This window comes from Balaenoptera ricei, chromosome 20 (genome assembly GCF_028023285.1).
Source record: "Balaenoptera ricei isolate mBalRic1 chromosome 20, mBalRic1.hap2, whole genome shotgun sequence".
In the NCBI taxonomy this organism is placed as follows: Eukaryota; Metazoa; Chordata; class Mammalia; order Artiodactyla; family Balaenopteridae; genus Balaenoptera; species Balaenoptera ricei.
In genome coordinates this window covers 15,318,963-15,338,919 of record NC_082658.1, presented here as the reverse complement: position 1 = coordinate 15,338,919, position 19,957 = coordinate 15,318,963, and the positions used below count along the sequence as shown (strand labels likewise).

General features: G+C 53.6%; 1 protein-coding gene across 4 annotated transcripts in view; it reads left to right on the top strand.

Moving 5' to 3' along the window:
- LOC132355984 (angiotensin-converting enzyme) overlaps positions 1–19,957 on the top strand; it is a 38,955-nt gene that overhangs the window by 2,320 nt on the left and 16,678 nt on the right. For all 4 annotated transcript variants that reach the window (XM_059908601.1, XM_059908599.1, XM_059908602.1 and 1 more), the window contains 6 exons: positions 2,026–2,159; positions 16,253–16,323; positions 16,422–17,350; positions 17,984–18,151; positions 18,768–18,861; positions 19,571–19,714. In XM_059908601.1, coding sequence (XP_059764584.1) covers positions 17,096–17,350; positions 17,984–18,151; positions 18,768–18,861; positions 19,571–19,714 — 661 coding nt within the window. In that variant the 5' untranslated portion in view covers positions 2,026–2,159; positions 16,253–16,323; positions 16,422–17,095. The remainder of the gene's footprint in view (positions 1–2,025; positions 2,160–16,252; positions 16,324–16,421; positions 17,351–17,983; positions 18,152–18,767; positions 18,862–19,570; positions 19,715–19,957) is intronic.

Below are 19,957 nucleotides of genomic sequence, written 5' to 3'. Positions count from 1 at the left end.
GACATTTTAAATTAAGAAACAGCTTCCTTCACATGCCAACAGGCAAACAGCAGGCAACAAGTGTCTTGTGAGTTGAGTCCTTGGAAACGAGCCATTTCCCGTTTTTTGGCCTGCGTATTTGGGTTTGGAGGAGGAGGACTGGGGTGGGCAGGCCTGCACAAAGGAGCAGAGCCTCACTGGGGACCTGATTTGAGTTTCCCGGTGTAGGGCTTTCAACCCCTTCCAAAGCCAGGAGAGAGACTCCTGCTGAGGTGGGATGGAGCCCTTTGGGTCCTCCCCACGCCGTGGCCCTGTGACCCTGGGCTGCAGCACTTTCCCCTAGAAAGGAGAGCACACCTGACTCCCAGAAGTGCTCTCAGGAGGGGATGGAGGTGGCTCTCCACAGGGACCAGTCACATGGGGTCTTAGCTCTAAGCACTCATGGCTCCACACCATTTTTAAGAGCTGGAGATCCCACCAAACTGCAGTCAAGCACCAGGCCCCATGGCTTTGCCGCTGCTGCCAGAATCCCTGACCCCAGATGGCAGACACTCACTTCCTTCCTCCCCCATCTTTGCCGCTGAGACTCAGCCTTGGAGGCCAGAGAAGCATCCACCCTACAGCTGGGGGCGGTGACCAGCAAGGAGTGCAGCCTCAAGTCCCCTTCTTGGGGACCGAGGATGTGGCCCAAGGTCTTCCATGTAAACCCCTCCCTTCCTGCACTCACTACACTACACTAGCCTTTAAGTTCCTCAGACTCACCAAGTTCACAGCCACTCTCCTTTGGAACGATCTTCCCCCATCATCACTTGGCTCATTCCTTCAAATCTCAGCTCAAACATCCCCTCCTCAGAGAGGCCTTCCCTAACGATCCAGTCCAGTAGCCTGGGTCAGGGGTTGAGATGCAGGGAGATACCGTGGATTAAGCGTGCTAGTGACAGCCCTGGGAAACCACGCCTTGAGCTCACCCTGTTCTTTGCCCAAAAGCATTGAAAGAGCAGGAAGAACCCAGACAGTGAACAGAATGTACCTTGTGGAAGGACCTCAGATCCCCTAGCACCTGGCAGATCATGTCTGCCTTGCTAGGGTTCCCAGACTTAAAAAGAAGGAAAATACCCCAGGATGCCCCGTTAAATTTGAATTTAATATTTTTTTGGCGTAAGTATGTCCCACGTGTGACATGCAATATACTAAAAATGTATTTGCTGTTTATCCAAAATTCAAATCTAACTGGGCGCCCTGTATTGTATCTGGCAATCCTACCCTTGCTTCTGTGTGGGAAGGACAGAGGACCTCCCAGCAGTTCTGGCACCTCCCAGCAAAGCGTCCCTACCCCAGCAGGCGGAAACACCCAGTTAACTCCTGTTCAGCACACGCTTTAGCCAGAGGCCTTAACTTTGGGCTGCAGTGAATACCAAAGGCATTGGAGATGAGGTTCCCCAGTCCTAACACACTGTAAGATGCAAACACACACAATTCATTCACTCTTTATAATAGTTTTTATCTAGTCCCTTCAGTGTTCCAGGCGCTGGGCAACATTGGGTATAACAATGAACAGGACAGGCACAGCGCTGTTCTCTCCAGGTCCTAACAGTGCATAGAAAGGGCACTTAACCTAGATGTGAGGGTCAGGGAAGGCTTCTGGGGCATGGCATAGAATCGTAGAGCTGCAGGGCGAGCAGGGGTAACCTGGCGAAGGGACAGCAGGGAGAGAGCAGGAGTGTTGGCTGGAAGGCAGGCGAGGAGGCCCAACCAGTACTGCCGGCATAGGAATCAGGAATCCACGTGCCTGAACCAAACCCTGTGCCAGCTCTGGGAGGTGGGCGTGGCACTCGGGTGGCAAATAGTCGAAGGACACATCCGCTGACCTGTACTCTGAGGGTGAGAGCATCCTTCAGCAGGGGGCGGCATCGCCAGGCCCCCTTCCTGGGGAACTTGCCACAACTTGCTGGAAAAGAAAACTGGTTTGAATCTGAAAGCACATGGCTACTTTGATGAGTTTAAAATGGAACAATAATCACTCAGGGGGAAAATCCTATCTTCCAGCCTCAGGGGCAGCGAAGGAGGCCAGAAAATCAGCGGCCCGAGCAGAAACAGCCAGCGCGTCCAGCAGAGCAGCAGCGATGGTGGCGGGAGAAGCAGCACACAGGGGACTGACCACAAAGCTTCCAGTGAAGACAGTGAGTCACCTGGGACCTCCAGAATGCGAGGGGATGGGGCTGAGGAATGCCACAGGCTGTGGGTCCCCGGCTGACCCACAAAGTCGGTCCAAGTCTGGGAAAACAAGACTTAGATAAACAAGAGTAACCTGTCCACAAGCCAAGAGAACACTGCAGGTTGGATGGAGAAGCGATGAGAACGGAACAGTCCGGCCAGCTTTCACTTCTGCTGGCTCTGAGCAAACAGACGTGGGAGGCATAAGCGGCCGGGGTGGTGCAGGGGACTGGCCCAGTGGAAGAGGTGGCAAAACAGCACTGGGTGCCTGAAGTGGGTGGCAGTGGAAGGGGTGGGCTTTCCTGGCCTCTCAGTGTGCTCTGTGCAGCCCTCTGGGGGAGGGAAGGATCAGGAGGAAGTCCATTTCTCCTCCCTCCCTTCCTTCCTCCCTTCCTTTCTTTCTTTCAACAAAGATTTATTGGGCATCTACCTATGCCGGACATTGTTCCAGGCCCTGGAGAGACAGTAATCCATAAGACAGACAAGGTCCCTGCTTTCATGTAACTTACATGAAGTGGGGGAGACAGATAATTAAAAGGTAAACAAACAAACAACCCACACACACATACACAGAAACCTAATTGCATGTAGTAACAGATGATACAAAGAAAATTAAGCAGGGGAAGGGGATGGAGTGTCCCGGGAGGGAGGGCTGTTGTTGAGGGGTGCTAGTAAAGGCTCTCTGAGGAGAGAGAAGTGAGGGTGCAGCCACGTGAGGGTCCAGGGGAAGGTAATTCCAGCCGAGAAAAGAGGAGGGAAGAAGGACAAAGGTCCCAGGACAGGAATGTGCATGGCCGGCTCCATTCCACCCTGCCCTCCAACACTTCTCTTCCCCCAACACAGGAGAAATCAGCCACGTGTGCAGACAAGAAAGCAGGGATGTAAACAGGTCATTAGAGAGGGCAGAGGTTGAAGATGTGAGGTGTGCAGTGGGGACCCCACCAGAGGTTCCTGGGGCGTCTAAGAAGTGTCTGTAGGCACATAGTTGTGGTGGTGTCTGAGCACTGACCATGTCTATCACCAACTGGAGAATCCAGACATCAGTCCCGGTCAGTAGGGCACCACCAAGCTCCCCTGGTCCAGCCCAGGTTTACCTGTGGCTGGTGGTACACGGCCTGAGAAGGAGGCATTGGAGCCCAGCCCCAGCATGACATCCACCCAGGCCAGCGCTCCCCTCCAGACAAGAAACCATGAGGACGTGTGTTTCCCAGTCGTGTCCTCAATCCCACCTCCCCACTTTTCTCCGAGTCCATCAGTCATTGAGTCTCAGTCAACAAACATTGAAGACCCGCTATGTGAGTGCTAGGCGCGTTGTGGAGAGCAAGAAAGACCCAGGAGGGCAAGGGTGTGGGGCCAGGGGTGAGGACTGGCTAAAGCTTGGGGTGGTGTCAGCAGAGACGTGAAGGGGGAGGGCATGAGCTGCTGATGACAGCCATCTAATCGCCTCCACTAACCAGCCATAAACCCTGCAGGGCCAGGACTGCTGCACTTTGTTCAGAGCCTGGGACAGCTGAGTGCTCATCTTGGCTCCCAAAGCTACTCCAGCCCTGGCTCCACACCCCCTGTTTCTCAGCCACACTCCTCATGCTAGGAGTGTGCTGAGGACGTGGAGGCCACTCTGAGCCAAACGCGTGGGGTGACAAAGCCACGGCCCGGAGGATGCCCCTAGCGGGAGATGGGCAAAGGCACAGGCAGTGTTTCCCAGCTGCAGCTTTGTGATGACCCTCTTCCAGAGCAGGATGCAGCTGAACCCAGAGGAGCAGAACGAGGGGGAGGACAGGTCAGGCATTGTCCCTGATGAGTGCACTAAGGCTGCTGACTCTTCCAAGGTCCTAGCCAGTCAGCGGCCTGCTTGTCCTGAGTCAGAGGTCTCACTTCGCCCCGCTCTGCTCTGCCCCTCCCCTCATCCTTTATACTTCTCTTGACCTTGGCCATCACCTCCTGCCTGAGTGCTCCTATCAGGCCTTCTGCTCCTTGACTTGAGAGCAGCTTAGATTAGAAGGTACCCTGACCTTAGCTCAGAACTTCCCTCACGCAAGAAGCCACGCTCCTCTGACCCCTCCCAGCCAGTGGGAGACCCTAAGAGGGGGGCTGGTGCCAGGGAGAGCCACGCCCCTCAGCTGGTCCCCTGGTCTCTTGCCTCATGGCCTCCTGTGGGGCGGTCATGCCTCCTGCTCTTGAAGGGATCCAAGGGGCCAGAGCTAGGCCCTCCTGCTCCTACAGCAATGGGTAGCTCAGGTCTTCTGGGTAGCTCCCCGCGACGCTCCAGGGCCCATAAATGATGACCCTGAGTGCCGTCTCTTAGGTCGCACGGACTAAGGCTGCTGGGAGGCACGGACACTGCTTGGAGTCATCAGCCGTCCCGACATCCCATTGTCTGTGGTACCTTCACAGCTTGGAAGGCAATGTCAAGTCCAAACGGGTGTAACTTGGAGTGCTGTCATCCGTCTTGAGGAGTTTTTCTCCCCTTCCACAGGCCTCTCTTCATCTGATAAACCCAGGCACCTCCAAGAGCTTATTTTGGCCCAGGGCTCAGTCCTGGCTTCAGCTGGCCACAGAGTCAAGACCAATGGTGCCATGCCAGTGAGCCCAGCTTCTAAGCTCTTTAGAGACCCCGTGCTCTGTTTCCCGCCCCCCGTGGCCTCCCCGCAGTGCTCAGGTGGCCAGGTCAGCAGCCGTCATGTGCGGTGAACAGCACCAGCTACCCCGCAAGATGACTGAGTCCGACTGGGGCCTCCGCAGAGCCCGGCCCCATCCACGTTCCTCCGCGGAGAGGTTTCTGCCCAGCAGCCCCAGTGCCTCCCTTGCCAGCTGACCGTCAGAGAAGGTCAAAGGGTCTCAGCTCCGATTCTCGCTTCCTCTTATGCGCATTGGTCAACCCACCACCCCACTCTCAAGGGGGGGTGACCTGAGGTGGCCTCTGCCCAGCCACAGAAGGCCACTGCCTCCGTCTCCTCAACAGACTTTCTTCTTCTTTTTTTTTTTTTTTTATAAATTTATTTTATTTATTTATTTTTGGCTGTGTTGGGTCTTCGTTGCTGCGCAGGGGCTTTCTCTAGTTGCGGCGAGCAGAGGCTACTCTTCATTGCGGTGCACGGGCTTCTCATCGCGGTGGCTTCTCTTGTTGCGGAGCACGGGCTCCAGGTGTGCGGCTTTCAGTAGTTGTGGCACGTGGGCTCAGTAGTTGTGGCTCGTGGGCTCCGGAGCACAGGCTCAGTAGTTGTGGCGCACGGGCTTAGTTGCTCAGTGGCATGTGGGATCTTCCCGGCCCAGTGCTCGAACCCATGTCCCCTGCATTGGCAGGCGGATTCTTAACCACTGTGCCACTAGCGAAGTCCCCAGACTTTCTTCTTGATGTCTGCATAAAAGCCCCTCTCAGGACTTCCCTGGCGGCCCAGTGGTTAAGACTCCGCGCTTCCATTGCGGGGGGCGCAGGTTCGATCCCTGGATGGGGAACTAAGATCCTGCATGCCACGCGGCGTGGCCAAAAAAAAAAAAAAAAGGCCTTCTCAAGTGGTACCTGCTAAAGCAAAGCAAACTACTCCAAGTTAACTAAAAAACAAAATGTCATTTTCTCCCTTAGGGACCCCTCCTCTGACCCATCCTTGATGCCTTCCAGGGAGTTTGATTATTGAAGGGTCCCAGGGAAGGGATGTGGAGACCAGGATGCTGCTGGAGATGGCAGGGGGGCTGCAGGCCCTTCAGGGGCCCTGGGCATTCAGAAGGCCTTGCTGGGCCCTGGACATGTAGAGGTGGGGGCAGACCCCAAAGGTGCATTTGCCTCCTGCGTTCTGGGTCCCATGATGGAGACCGTATTAGAGGGCAGCGGGAGGATGCATCTCCCCAGCCCAGCAGGAGGCAGTCCAGACCCCCGGCTCCAGGCTTCCGCCGCCCACCGTTCCAATGACAGCTGTCCCTCCTGACCCCCTTCTCTGTGGGTCCCCCACGTTGCCCTCTCTGCTGCCACAACAGGCCTTGTTTTGTTTCCCCTGACTGTCTGTCTGTCTCTTTCTCAGTTTCTCTCTCGGTCTCTCCCCCTTCCCTCCACCTCTGTTTTCCTGTCTGACCTGACGTTTCCTGGGCTTCCAGGAGGGAGATGATGATCTCCAGCATTTCAGGGCAAGGGTGGTTTCACGACCCCCCTGGGAACAATGAGTGAGATACACACAGGTGCGCTTTAGGGCCTGTTAGGATTCCAAGCTCTGAGCTGGGCCCCACTGGGGTTGGGGAAGAGTCGCTGGCACCCAACTGGGCCTTCAGAGCAGGAGAGAGCTGGCCGTGCCCCGGCCTGACAGCTGAGGCCAGCGGAAGCCTGGACACCTCCACCCACTGCCCCTCACCACCACACACTCAACCTGCTGCAAAGAAGGCTGGAATTCATTCTAGTCAGGCTCTCAGCAAACCTCCAAGTACATGGGTGGCTGGGTCTGCACCAGGCTCTGGAAATGTGAATATGATGGTGCTGCAGACGTGCTTTTTGGGAAGGAAGGTCAGGCCTCAGGCACGGTGGGTGATGACCAGCACTGGGTCAGGGAGTGAGCATTGCAGACAGAAGGAATGAATGGCAGGAAAGACTCAGGAATCTAAGAGATCAGGGTCTGCTTGGCACGCCAGTGGGGCAAGCTTCCATCAACCCCTGAATTGTCAGAATAAAAAAAGAGTCTGACTAGAGTTGCAAACATTTTTTAGTTTGCCAAGTAAGGACATTTTTTTAAAAAATCCATCATTTTTCTCTCAGTACCATTTTATGAAAGAAGTATTTTAACTATAAAAAAAAGAAATAGAATACTTAGAATAAAAGATATTGTGACCAAGAAAGGACAGCTGGCAACTTGGCTGACGTATGCCGATCGATTTTATATATCTCATTATTCTTGTTTGTCTTGCTTTATTGCTGACTATCGAACACTTTATCAAGGGCCAGACCAGCCAGTGGACTGGCCTCTGGAAAGTGCTGACAGAGGGGCCTGTAGAGGCAGGGCAGGAACTGGCGACCTGGAGAAGGCAGGGGCCACACCAGGAAGGACTTTGGACTACGCACTCGGGAGTGTGGATTTTATCCCCCAGCTGATGTGGAGCCAGGAGGGGCTCTCAGGGAACAGATGCTGTGGTCAGATCCGTGCTTTGGGACAAGCATTCATTCTCACAGCTGTAAGGATGGACCAGAGGGAGAGAGACGGGGGAGCCCGGGGGAGGAAGCTGGCGGAAATGATGAGGGTCTGTCCCAAGGTGGGGACAGTGGCGGTGGGACTGGAGAAGGGGGAGGAGCTAGGAAGAGGAAGGTGTCATCCCGCTCTCACATTCACGTTCTCACAGGGACCGTGAACAGAGGTAACCTCACTAGGGGCAGAACCAGAGGAAGCGGGCTTAGGATTTGGGATTAAAGATAAGAACATCCTGACTGTAAAGAATATGACACATGACACGTCGGTGAGAGTGGACCAAGGCAGTGAGCATTCTGGAAGGCGGGGGAGGAGTGGGCAGTGGGGCAGCTCACAGTGTGGGGGGACTTGTCTGACTTTGCACTTGGGCTCCACCTCTTGTGCGACCTTAGTCAACGTACTAACCTCTCTGTGCCTTAGTTTCCTCATCCGTAAAATGGGAACCAAATACTACCTAACTCATAAGGTTGCTGGGAGGTTTACATTAATTAAGATGTGTAAAGCGCTTAGATGCCCAGCTCCATAGACATGGCCTGATATTATTATACATTGTCACATCCCCAGCACTCACACAGCCCCCAGAGAATAGGAGGGATTGTTAATGTTGGTGAAAGTACTAGGCCTGGCTTCGAGGAAGGCCCTGGGCTCGTAGCCTGCCTTCCGGGGTGTTGGGCGGGGTTTTGAACCCTCCTGGCCTCTCTTGGGGCAGCTCTTACCTGCCACTCCCACACACACCTAACGCTGATTGAGATGGAAACTTGGTGAGCCTGTGACTGAGCTGGGCCCAGGAGTGGGAAGGGACTCGACACCTCCTGGGAGGTTCTCTGGGGTGGAGGCCCGGTCCAGTGGCAGGAGGCAGGCAGAGAAAAGGGGACAGAGGGTCTGGTGGCCGCAGGAGGGAGAGCAGACTGGAGGATGCCCGTTGGTGGCAGGAGTGAGAAGACCTGGCTCCTCAGTCACCCACCTCCTCACAGCGAAGGACTAGTGCCCTCCCAAACCAAGTCCTCATCTCCTTGCCCCCCACCACCCAGGCCTGCTTCTAGGCTGTTTGCTGCCTAGGGACATGCCTTTCAAGGCACCATCACCCCTCAACCCCTCCCCACCCTGCCCCCCATCCATTCGGCCCCTGTCTCCCTCAGCAGACCCTGAATCTACTCAGTCTCTGGGGGACCCTGAGCCCTATCTTTTCCTGCCACCTCTGGGCCTCCAGAGTTTGCTAATCACTTATCTTCACTGAACACCCTGAAATACAGTTGTGGCATTGGCACTGCCCTATGCGAGCCCTTCCTTAGGAGGAAGTCTGACCACACACCTTGACTTGGCAGCCGCAGCCTGCTCTCCAGCCCCCACTCACATCCATGTGCTGACCGGGGGAAATTGCTTTCTCTTTCATCTGCTTCAAATGTGAGTCCTCCAACGACTGACCTGATCAAGTCCTACCCCTCCTTTCATGGCTCAGCCCAAGCAACACCCCCAGAGGGGGCACAGGGCCTGTCACCACTTTGGGAATTGCTGTTAAACATCCAGGGAGGGCTTCCCTGGTGGCGCACTGGTTAAGAATCCGCCTGCCAATGCAGGGGACATGGGTTCGAGCCCATGTGCCACAACTACTGAGCCTGCGCTCTAGAGCCCACGAGCCACAACTACTGAGCCCACGTGCCACAACTACTGAAGCCCGCGCGCCTAGAGCCCGTGCTCGCAACAAAGAGAAGCCACTGCAATGAGAAGCCCGCGCACTGCAACGAAGAGTAGCCCCCGCTCGCCGCAACTAGAGAAAGCCCGCACGCAGCAATGAAGACCCAACACGGCCAAAAAATAAATAAATTTGTAAAAAAAAAAAAATCCAGGGAGTCTCTGTGCTCCCAGTACAGGGGGTGCGGGTTCCACCCCTGGTCAGAGAACTAAGATCCCACATGCCGCGCCAAAGTCCCTAAAGAAAACATCCAGGGATTCTGTGTTGGTGAGACCATCTTCAGCACAAGCACAGTGCCTGCACCCCATGGTCTCAGGAGAAATGTGCAGAGGAACCAGTGAATGAAAGAAAAGGAGGGAGACATTTTTAATGAAGACCAGGCAAGATTAGGCAAGAGGAGACAGGACAGATGTGAGTCAAAGATTTCTCAGATGCTCCCGGCCTGGGAGACAGACCTGACCGTCACTGCCCACAGCTGTGGCAGAGCTGGGCCTCAGCCTGGGCCTGGAGTGATGCAGTGCACCTCCCCTTCCCCTGCTCCCTGCGGTCAGGGGCCTGACATCCCAAAGGCAGAGCACAACGCAGACAGGGTCCACGGATGCTTAGTTGCCATAGGGCACTGTCCTGGGGATGCCAACATTTTTAAAAAAACAATATCTTGCTGACTAAATCTGTGCTTGACATGGAGCTGAGGGGAAGAACAAAATGAGACATGAAAGTGAAGAAAATTGTCTCAAAAGATAGGATTGCTGAGTCAAAAGCAGTAAGATTGAATTTTACATATATTCTGCGTTTAGACAAGGGGGAAATCAGATGCACATAAACAAACTGGTAATTTTTAATACGAAAAAAAATCTAAGGGTTTTCATCAAATCCCAGGTTCAGTATGAGCCACAGGGCCGATGAGGCTGCCAGAACAGCCACGGCCCTCGGGCTGCACCAATAGACTCACATTAACTGGATCAGGACCCCTCTGCAGCAGCCCTGAGGTTAGACCAGCCCTGGGGTCTTCCTCAAATATGGGCGTGTGGTTTACCTGGAATATGGAAGCTCTGCAGTCCATTCACAAGAGGGTGAGCAAGTATGGAGGGATCTGGAAACCATCTCTTCCCGGGAATCGCTGGAGGCAATGGATTTCTCCTGGAGAAAAGGAGACGTGGAGAGACAGACCTCTCCTGTTGGAGGATGGTCGTGCCAAAGAGAGAAAAGACGAAGTGTTTCTCTAGAGAGCAGAGTGAAGAACAGTAAGTATAAATGGTGAGGCAGGAGACACAACAGAAGAAAGCAGTTCCTAACAGCTGGAGCAATCCAGCCCACCAAGGTGGTGAGCTTCCTGTCCCTGGAAATGTTCTAACGGAAGCAGGATGATGTCAGGGATATCATGGCCGTCACTGGCAAGAGACCAGCGTTTCCTAACCTTTCTTCCCCTTCCAAACATCCCATTGTTCACGAGTCCCATGTTTTATAATAATGTATCTATTTAATAAATTGCACTTATTCAAAGTAAAATTTATTCCATTGTCATAGTCAAAAACCTGTGTATTGTCAGTTATCTGATGCTTAGCCAGGCTTGGGGCCCACTGAACAAGGAAGGAAGAAATGCTTCTAAGAAGAGGAAGCTGTGCCTTTCCTCCCGAGCCACCATTTTCCAGTAAGTCACCAAAGTGACCAACACAAAAGCGGGGAGGAGAGGCACTTACTGTATGTTCTCCAGGCCTTTCAGAAAACAAGGAGCCATTCCTTTGGCCACATACACGTGAATCTACAAGAAAGGTGATGTCGTAGACATGAAGGGAAGGGGCACCATTTAAAAAGGAACGCCCACCAGTGTCCCCATGGCAAAACAGGAAGAGTCTACAGTGCACACACAGCACGTGGCTGGCATTGTTGTAAACAAACAAGATAAGGGCAAGATTCTTGGCAAGAGAATTAAGGTATGAACTGAGAACTGAGCGTAGGAATTACTCCACCAGCCGAGACAGCTTCCTGAAACGTGTGAAAGAAAATGATCAGAAAAAGAAGGAAGAAATGTACTTGGGTTCAACTGAAGCCCCAGCCTCCTCCAGCCAGAGAGTCCCGCTTTGTGAGAACCGGTGAGAGGGGCCTGCCCTGCTGGGACGCATTCCCTGTGAATTCATGGCTTGATAGCTGTAAAGAAGTAAAAGACCTCTGGACTGTGGGGAAAAAAAGAGAGAGAGAAGGAGAAGAGAGGGAGAGGGAGAGGGAGGGGAAGGGAGGAGGTTGTGCCAGAGCTGAGATTTGAGGAGTGATGGGGTTCTATGAGCAGATGAAGGGAAGTCTTTGCAGCCCGGACAGACTCAGGGGTGAAAACATGAGCTCCAGAGCAAACTACTGAGTGTAAAGTGGGACTGAGATGAGGCTGGAGGCAGGAGGCCGTCCATGCTCTGCTCAGAGCTTATCAGTTCAGTAGGGACCATGCAGAGGCTTTGACCAGGAAACAGGCATGATCTGCAAGGAGCAAAGAGGAGCTAGCCAAAAAAAGGAAAAATAGAGAAAAAAAAGTAAGACCTTCTCTTATTAAAAGACACCACAAGGAAATTCAAACGAGTTACACACTGGGAATGATTTCTGCAACACATTTAAATGACACGGGACTAATATTCAGAATATATAAAGAACTGTATGAGTTGATAAGAAAATGAAAGAAAAAAAAGGGCAAAGGAAACAAACAGGAATAGCACAGAAGAGGAAACACAGTTGCCCCGTAAACATATGAAAAGATGTTCAACCTGATTAGCAACAAAGGAATGAAAATATGTCATGCCCACAAAATTGGCACAAATTTAAAAATAGGAGAACACTAAGTGTTGATGAAGATGTGGAGCAGTGTGCAAACTCCCATCCACTGCTGACAGGAGTGCTAATCAGTACAACTATTTTAGAAAGCAGTTTGACATTGGGACCCCCTTGAACTTTTGCGTATCTCTGAACATCTGCATATCCTTGGCCCAGCAATTTTACTCCCTAGAGCAATATTTCTCAATGAGGACCAGTTTTGTTTTGATTTTTAATTTGTTGGGGGAAAAATACTTTTGTAAAATACAGTAAAAATGAATTCCTAAAAATGAAGTGAAAATAGACATACAGTATACAAGCCTGATATCTTATTATTAGATTCAACAGACATAAAGTTACTTATGTATACCAAGGAGACATGTGCGAGAATGTTGCTGGCAAATTGTTTTGTAGTAACTGAAAACAAGAAGTAACTCACATGTCCAGTGACAGGATTAGAGGCTGGAGGAAAAAAATGTGGCATAATCACATGATGGATTATTATGGACTATGAAAAAGTTATAAAAATAAATGAACTGTAAACATGCAACAGCAACGACAAAGTCTCAGAAACGTAATTGTAAGAGAAAAAACAAACCTTAGAAGACTCTAATATGATGCCTTTAAAAAAAAAAAAAGCTTTATCAAAGTGTAATTTACATTTCCACATTTTAGCATAATTCACCCATTTTAAGTGTACAATTCAATGATTAATAGATTATTTTGAGAATTGTGCAACTATCACACTATCTAATTTCAGTGCATTTCCATCACCTTCAAGATAACCCTCCTGCCAATTTTCAGTCACTCCTCATTCCCACACCCCGCCCCAGGCAACCCCTGATCTATATTCTGTCTCTATAGATTTGACTTTTCTGGACATTACATATAAATGGAATCATACAATATGTAGCCTCTTGTGTCTGGGTTCTTTCACTTAGCATAATGTTTTTGGAGTTCATCACGTTGTAGCATGTATCAGAACTTCATTCCCTTTTATTGCCAACTAATATTCTACTGTGTGGACCTACCACATTTTGTCTACCCATTCACCAGTTGATGGACGTCAGGGTTGCTTCCACTGTTCAGCTCCCTTGAGTAACACTGCTCTGCACGCAGGTCTCCACACAGACGTGTTTTCATTTCTCTTAGGTACATACCTAGGTGACGCCGTCTTTATAAAGCTCTAAAACAAGCAAAACTAAACAGTGTGATGTTTAGAGATACATACAAAGTACTGAAACTCTTCACAGGAGAATGATAAAGATAGCATTCAGGGGAGCTGGTGTGGGTGCATGTGGGTGTGGGGGAGGGAGATGGGAAAGGGAAGGACCGGACGCAGCTAGACAAGAGTAATGTTGGGCAGTGGATTTATGGGTCCTTGCTTTATTATGCTTCATAATTTACATATACATTAGATATCATATATACATACTACTTATATTCTACGTAACATATATTACATTATAAGAAGACACTTTAAAAAATGAAAGCCTGTCACCAATACCCAACAATTGCACTGGGTTCTCGTCTCAAGATAACCGGGTCCCTGCTCTGGCCACCTGTCCACACTCAGCCTATTCTTGTCTCCCCCTGCTCCAGCCGCCCTGGTCCCTTAGCTGTTCCTCAACTCAGGCAGCAACCCTTAGAGGGAGAATGGGTAAAAATGTCAATAGCTGTTTTTACACATGAGGAAACTGAGGCTCAAAGAGGTTATTTTGCTCAAGTCATATGGCTTGTAAGTGTGGCCCAGATTTTTCTGGCTCCTGATCCAGTGCTATTTCCCCTACCCCTGGCTTGTGGTGTCCATGTGAGTTAATGCTGAATAAATATCGAAAGGCGAGATTATCATTGGTTGAGAGCTAGAGCTGTTCATGTGAGAGGCAGGACTTGATCTGGTCTTTGAGAGATGGGTAGGTTTTGGCTAAACAAAGAGGAGCAGGTGGGTATCCAGTGAGAGAACCACGGCTCCTCTGAAAACCAATCAATGATCGTGAGATTCCTGATGAACATAGAATGACAAAAGTCAACATTCGGGCATATTTTTTAATAACAGCTTTATTGAGATATAATTCACGTGCTATAACATTCCCCCTTTTAAATTGTATGATTTGGTGGTTTTTAGTATATTTAGTATATTCAGAGTTGTGCAACTACTAATTTCAAAACATTTTCATCATCTCATAAAGAAACTCCATAGCATTGGCAGTCACTCCCATTCCCTCTCCCTCAAACCTCTGGCAACCACTCATCTACTTTCTGTCTCTATGGATTTGCCTATTCCAGACATTTCATGTAAATGGATTTATACAACATGTGGCCTTTCACTTAGCATCATGTTTTGAAGGCTCATCCATGCTGTAGCAAGTAATCAATTCTTCATTTCTTTTATGGCTGAATAATATTCTGTGGTATGAATATACCACATTTTGATTATCTATTCATCAGTTGGTGGACATTTAGGTTATTTCCCATTTTGGGCTATCATGCTTAGGAATGGAATTGCAGGGTCACATGGCATCTCTGTTTAAAGTTTTGAGGAACTGCGCTGTTTTTTCCAAAGTGGCTGTACCATTTTACAATCCCACCAGCAACGTATAAGGTCTCCAATTTCTCCGTATCCTCAACATTTGTTATCGTCTATCTTTTTGATTTTAGGCCTCTTGGTGGGTATGAAGTGGTATCTCATTGTGGTTTGATTTGCATTTCCACGATGACTGATGGAGTTGAGCATCTTTTCATGTGTTTATTGGTCAGGTCTCAGTTTTATTCCATTGTTGGGCATATTTTCTAAGGGATATTTTTCTCAAACTGTGGTGACTTGCGACCTGTCCTTCCCTGGAAGGGAGGTGGAGAGATGGGGCGCTCTCCCAGGCAGACTGCATTTCCTTGGTGGGTCAGCCCTCCGGGGGGTCATAATTACATCCTCCTGCAGGATTCAGAGCTGTCTCTATTGTTTTGATGGCAGCTGGGAGGTAGCTGACTGAACAAAGGACCTTATCTCTTTACTACCTCTCAAGGTTATTATAAATATCAAATAAGATCATTTACTCAAAAGAATTTAGAAAGGTCTAAAATGCTATCCAAATGTAAGTTGTATTTACTTTTAGATTATCTTCCAACCCCATTTAGCCTTTGCTTTTATGGATTTTCAATGAGGCCGAGGCTGTTCCATGCTGAACCCAGATGTTCTATAGACATCGTCACAAGGCCACGTTAGAGCTGAGGATGGGCCACGGAACAAAACCCCTGCCCTACCAGCCTCCCAGACATGGTGCTCAAGATCTCTTCAGAGACAAGGCCCTGCTCAGACCTACCCAAACCCTTCAGCTTTCCACGCTGTTTCTTTCCTGGTAGAAGAGAAGGGCTCCCTGGTCACGAGCTAAGCGTCAGGCTCTTTACCCCCTCTACCCATCCTTCCGCTCCAGGACCCCTTCTTTGGGACCTGAAGGGGTGCCACTCACAAAATCCCCCCCACCCAAGCCTTAGCTGGTGGAGAGACCGCTCTCTCCCAGAAGACAGCAGCTCACTGTGCACACACGGCCCATTGCCCTCAAAGCCTGGAGAACATGGTTGTTAGAGACACTCGAGAGCCGGCGAGTTCTGAGGAAGAGAGGCCAGGCCCACTGCGTCGCCCTCAGCCGGGCCCCTGCCCTCGATGGGGCTGCTCTGATCACAGGTGTCCGCTTCGCCAGCTCTGAAGTGTCCGCTGGAGTGAAGGAAAGCCAGGGGCCCAGGACTCCTCTTCCTCCCCTCCCGCCTTCCCCCCACACTGTTGAACAACAGCACTGACGATGCCCTGCTCCCCCTCCTAGGGCTGGGGCAGCCACCCTCCTCTTCTCCCCGCCTTCCTCCCTCACCCCCCCCCTCCTCCACACACCGCCCTGGCACCATGTCACCTGGCAGCTCGGCACGGTCTCGGGCCACACAGCCTCCTGCACACACTCCAGAGGGCACAGCGAGCCCACATGTCCCTCAGAGCCCCAGGCGCCATCCCGCATACAGATACCCAGGAGCCCAGGTGATTCCCAAGGGACCCAAGCTGCGGATGGGTTGGGTCTCCTGAGCAGCTGTCACTGGCCCCTTCCCTGCTCCCTCTGCCCAGCCTGCGCGTCCCCCGTCGCCCTGCCCTCACCCTTGTCGGCGTCTGCTGGGGGTAGGTCCTCCCGCCTCCGCCTCCGGGGACACACACCGTGATGCTGAGGGGTTAGGGGAGGGCCCTCAGCCCCCCAGCCGCTCTCCTTCCTCCCCCGTGCTTGTCACTTGGAGGAATGCGTGGTGAGACAGGGAAAGACTGATGGGGAGTGTGGAGACCTGGAGTGACTTGGAGCAAGCCATTCAACCTGAGTCTTAATGTCTTCCTCTGCTGAAGGAGAGGTTGCTGACATCTCTGCGCTCATCTTTGTAGCTAGCTCTCGAAGTCGGCCAGTCTGGGACCGTTTCTGCCTGAGCGAATGACAGCTCGTGTGAAGAAAGCAGGTGTGCCAGTGCTCCTGTGGCTCTATTACCCGCCCCCTCCTCCCAGAACAGCCCCTCCATTCTTTCCCCCCCTTCTGACAGCCCCCCCCCCTCCCCAGTCCGCAGGTGAGCCGGGGGCTCTGAGCACCGCCCCCAGGCGCCTGCGGAAGCTAGCCTCTCCCCGACCCGCGCAGGCCACACCCTCTCCCCCAAGGGCCTCGTGAAGAAGCTGGACCGGGCGACCATCCTTAACCCTATCCTGCAGCACTAGCGGCACTGCGGACAGCTCCCCCACCTTGTCACTCCCGAGTCCAGAGAGCCCGGGGGCGGCGAGGCCGGAAGATTGAGCGTCAGAGACCGCTGGGCCCCGGGTCCCTGCGCCGCGGTTGTGTGATGGAAGGGGAGGGCAGGCTGGCAGTCTGGGGTGTTCCAGCAAACTGCTGGGTCCCTCAGCTTCAGAGGTGTGTGTGCGCGTTGGGGGGCTTCTCCTTTCTAGCCTCCCTTGTGAGAACCTGACCTAAGGCCCATCCGCCACCCCCGGGCTGCATCTCGCAGGGGGCCGCCTCGGCCCCTCCTCGGGCCCGCGCCCCTGCCTGGGGCGGGCCAGGAAGCCTCGGTCCCCGCCCCGCTCCGTTAGGCCCGCGCAGCGGCCGGGGGACTTTGGAGCCGAGGAGGAAGCTCGGCGGGGCGGGGAGGTGAGGGTGTGTCGGAAGGCGGCGGCGGCGGCGGCCGGGTTTTATAACCCGCAGGGCGGGCGCGGCGCGGGAGAAGGGGCTGCACCGCGCACCGCGCCATGGGGGCCGCGTCGGGCCGCCGGTGGCTGCGGCCGCCGCTGCTGCCTTTGCTGCTGCTGCTGCTGCCGCCACCGCCGCCTGTGGTCCTGGCGCTCGACCCCGCGTTGCAGCCGGGGAACTTTTCCGCCGATGAGGCCGGGGCGCAGCTCTTCGCAGAGAGCTTCAATTCGAGCGCGGAGCAGGTGCTGTACCACAGCACGGCCGCCAGCTGGGCGCACGACACCGACATCAACGAGGAGAACGCGCGGCGCCAGGTGGGCGCGCGGGCCCGGGGCAGGGGCGGGGCCCGGGCACCCAATCACAGGCGGGCGGCCGGGCGCGGGGGGGCGGGGAGTCACCGCCCCGCGCGCGCCCCCGGCCCCTGAGCGGTGGGGACCGGGCTGGGCCAGCCGGCCTCCCCGCTAACCCCCCACCCCAGCGCCGTCCCAGCAGACAGGCCGTCGGTTCCCTAGCACGGTGCTGGGCACATGCTCCTGCCCAGTAAGGAACCGAATGGATGAGGCTGGCCCCTCTGACCCCGAGTCCCTCCAGGTGGCAGCGCCTGGGGATGACGACGGGCTGGGTCCGCGGCGGTCTTCGCTGAGGGTGCCCGCTCTGCTCTGGGTTCTCATCCTCTCCGGCCGCAACCTACCCCTCTCTCACTGTGCCTGTCACCACTCATCACTGTTCACACTCTCTTCCCCCGCCTCACTTCTGGCCCCAGTTTCTGCTCCACCGCCTCCCTGAGGCAGACTCCCCCAGTTCTTCCCCACCCCCCGCCCCGAGGGCCCAGGAGGAGGGAGCCGTGCTCCCACAAGCCCCAGTCTCCTGAAGCCCTTGGCCTTCCTCCCCTCCCCCGCACCACAGCTTCCCCTATTTACCCTCTCGTGCCCTGCTGGTACCCACAGGAAGAGGCAGCCCTGCTCAGCCAGGAGTTTTCAGAGGTCTGGGGCCAGAAGGCCAAGGCTCTGTTCGACCCAATCTGGCAGAACTTCACCGATCCCACGCTGCGACGCATCATCAGTGCCGTGCGCACCCTGGGCCCTGCCAACCTGCCCCTGGAGGAGCGGCAGCAGGTGGGCCTGGCAGAGGGGTGGAGGCCACACTTGACCCGGGTGCCCTCATTGCCCCGGGGGGGTGGGGCCTGGCAGGGAGGGACCCTGGGATCTCTACCGGCCCCGACTGTAGGGCAAGCCCCACAAGCACAGAACGGATTCCTGAAGCACTGATTTTCCTTGGAGTTGGAGTGAGAGAAGTTCATTTCTATCAAAGCAAGTATTATGGAGCAGAAAGCAAAATTCAAGTAAAGAGTAAAGGATGAAACAGGGGTTTTCAAACTTTCTCCATAGGTGGTTTGTTTTATGGGCTTCCTCAGAAAGATTGGGAAGGGCTGAGAAGGCATCAAGGTCAGAGAATGAGAGGGATTTGCCCTCGCTCAAGGTGGTGGCTGGGCTCAGAATTGAACCCTGGTCCCTAATTCTCAGGACACTAGTTTCCCAGGCTGCCTCCACTGGAAGGGGAATCTGTGCATTCATGCTCAGCTGTGCTCTGGGTGCCACAGCGTGGCCTTGCCCTAGCCACGTCCCCCTCTCCGGGCATCTCCCCTTTTCCTCCCAGCAGAAAGAGGAGAGGGGGCCAGATTACCTCCAAGGGCTGTTCATCGCTAACATTTTCTCAACTCTAACTCCCCAGTACAACTCTCTGCTAAGCAACATGTCCAGGATTTACTCCACCGCCAAGGTCTGCTTCCCCAACAAGACTGCCACCTGCTGGTCCCTGGACCCAGGTACGGCCCTGTGTCTACTCTCTCTGTCTTCGGGGGCTTCCTACCCTTCCCCATCGACCTGCTGCACTCAGGAGGATGGCGTGTTTTTGCAGAGAGAGTGGGTAAACCCAAAGGCATTAACCTCCAATTGGGACTGGACTGCCAGATGCCCCCAGACCCCTGCTCCTCCAGGCAAACTGATTTCTGGAATCTCCAGCCTCCAGCCCCTGCTCCACCCCCACCCTCATGTGTGCTTTTTCCTCTCCCATCACAACCGGCTTTCCTCCTGGCTGCCTGGTTTTCCCTTTCGTGGGTCCTCTCATTCCCCGCAAGAGCCCTCCACAGGCCTTAGACCCCTCATGGCTTCCCTTGCAAACCTCCTCCTCTCCCCCCACACCCCCCCCCCACCACGTACCAGGCAGCCTTGAGGTCAGCCACTCCAGCCAAGGAGCCATGAAGGGTCTGCCTGGGTTTCAACTTCTGGGTGTCCTCTTTGTGTCAATCACCTTAGATAATCATTTCCTGGGAACCAGGACCCTGCCTGGCTGCTTACTTTGTATAGCTCCCAGTCCCATCCTGTCCAGCTTGTAGGTTGCCCTTGGCTTTGAGAGTATCATGATGCTGAGGAAGTAGGTGGAGATGGTGAGGACCAGTGCGGGAGCTCTGGTGAAGGCTATTGCTGACTTCAACGCAGAAGCCTCCGAACTGACCCTGCTCACCTGTGTCTCAGAGCTCACCAACATCCTGGCTGCGTCGCGAAGCTACGCCCTGCTACTATATGCCTGGGAGGGCTGGCACAACGCTGTGGGCATCCCGCTGAAACCCCTGTACCAGAACTTCACTGCCCTCAGCAATGCGGCCTACAGGCAGGATGGTGAGCATGACCACCCTGTCTCTTCTGTGGGCGTTTCCCTCTCATCTTCTGTCTCCACTGAGCCCCGCCCCCTGAGGCAAGCAGAGCGGCTCTTACAATGACTCCATACACTGGTCCAAGGTCACACAGATAGTGGATGGCGGAATGGGCATTAGCCCCATCCGCCCTCATGCCGCCGCTCCTGGCACTCCTCCCAGCTCTAGGGCTCAACTTTGCCTCTCCTGCTCTCTAGGATCTGTTTAG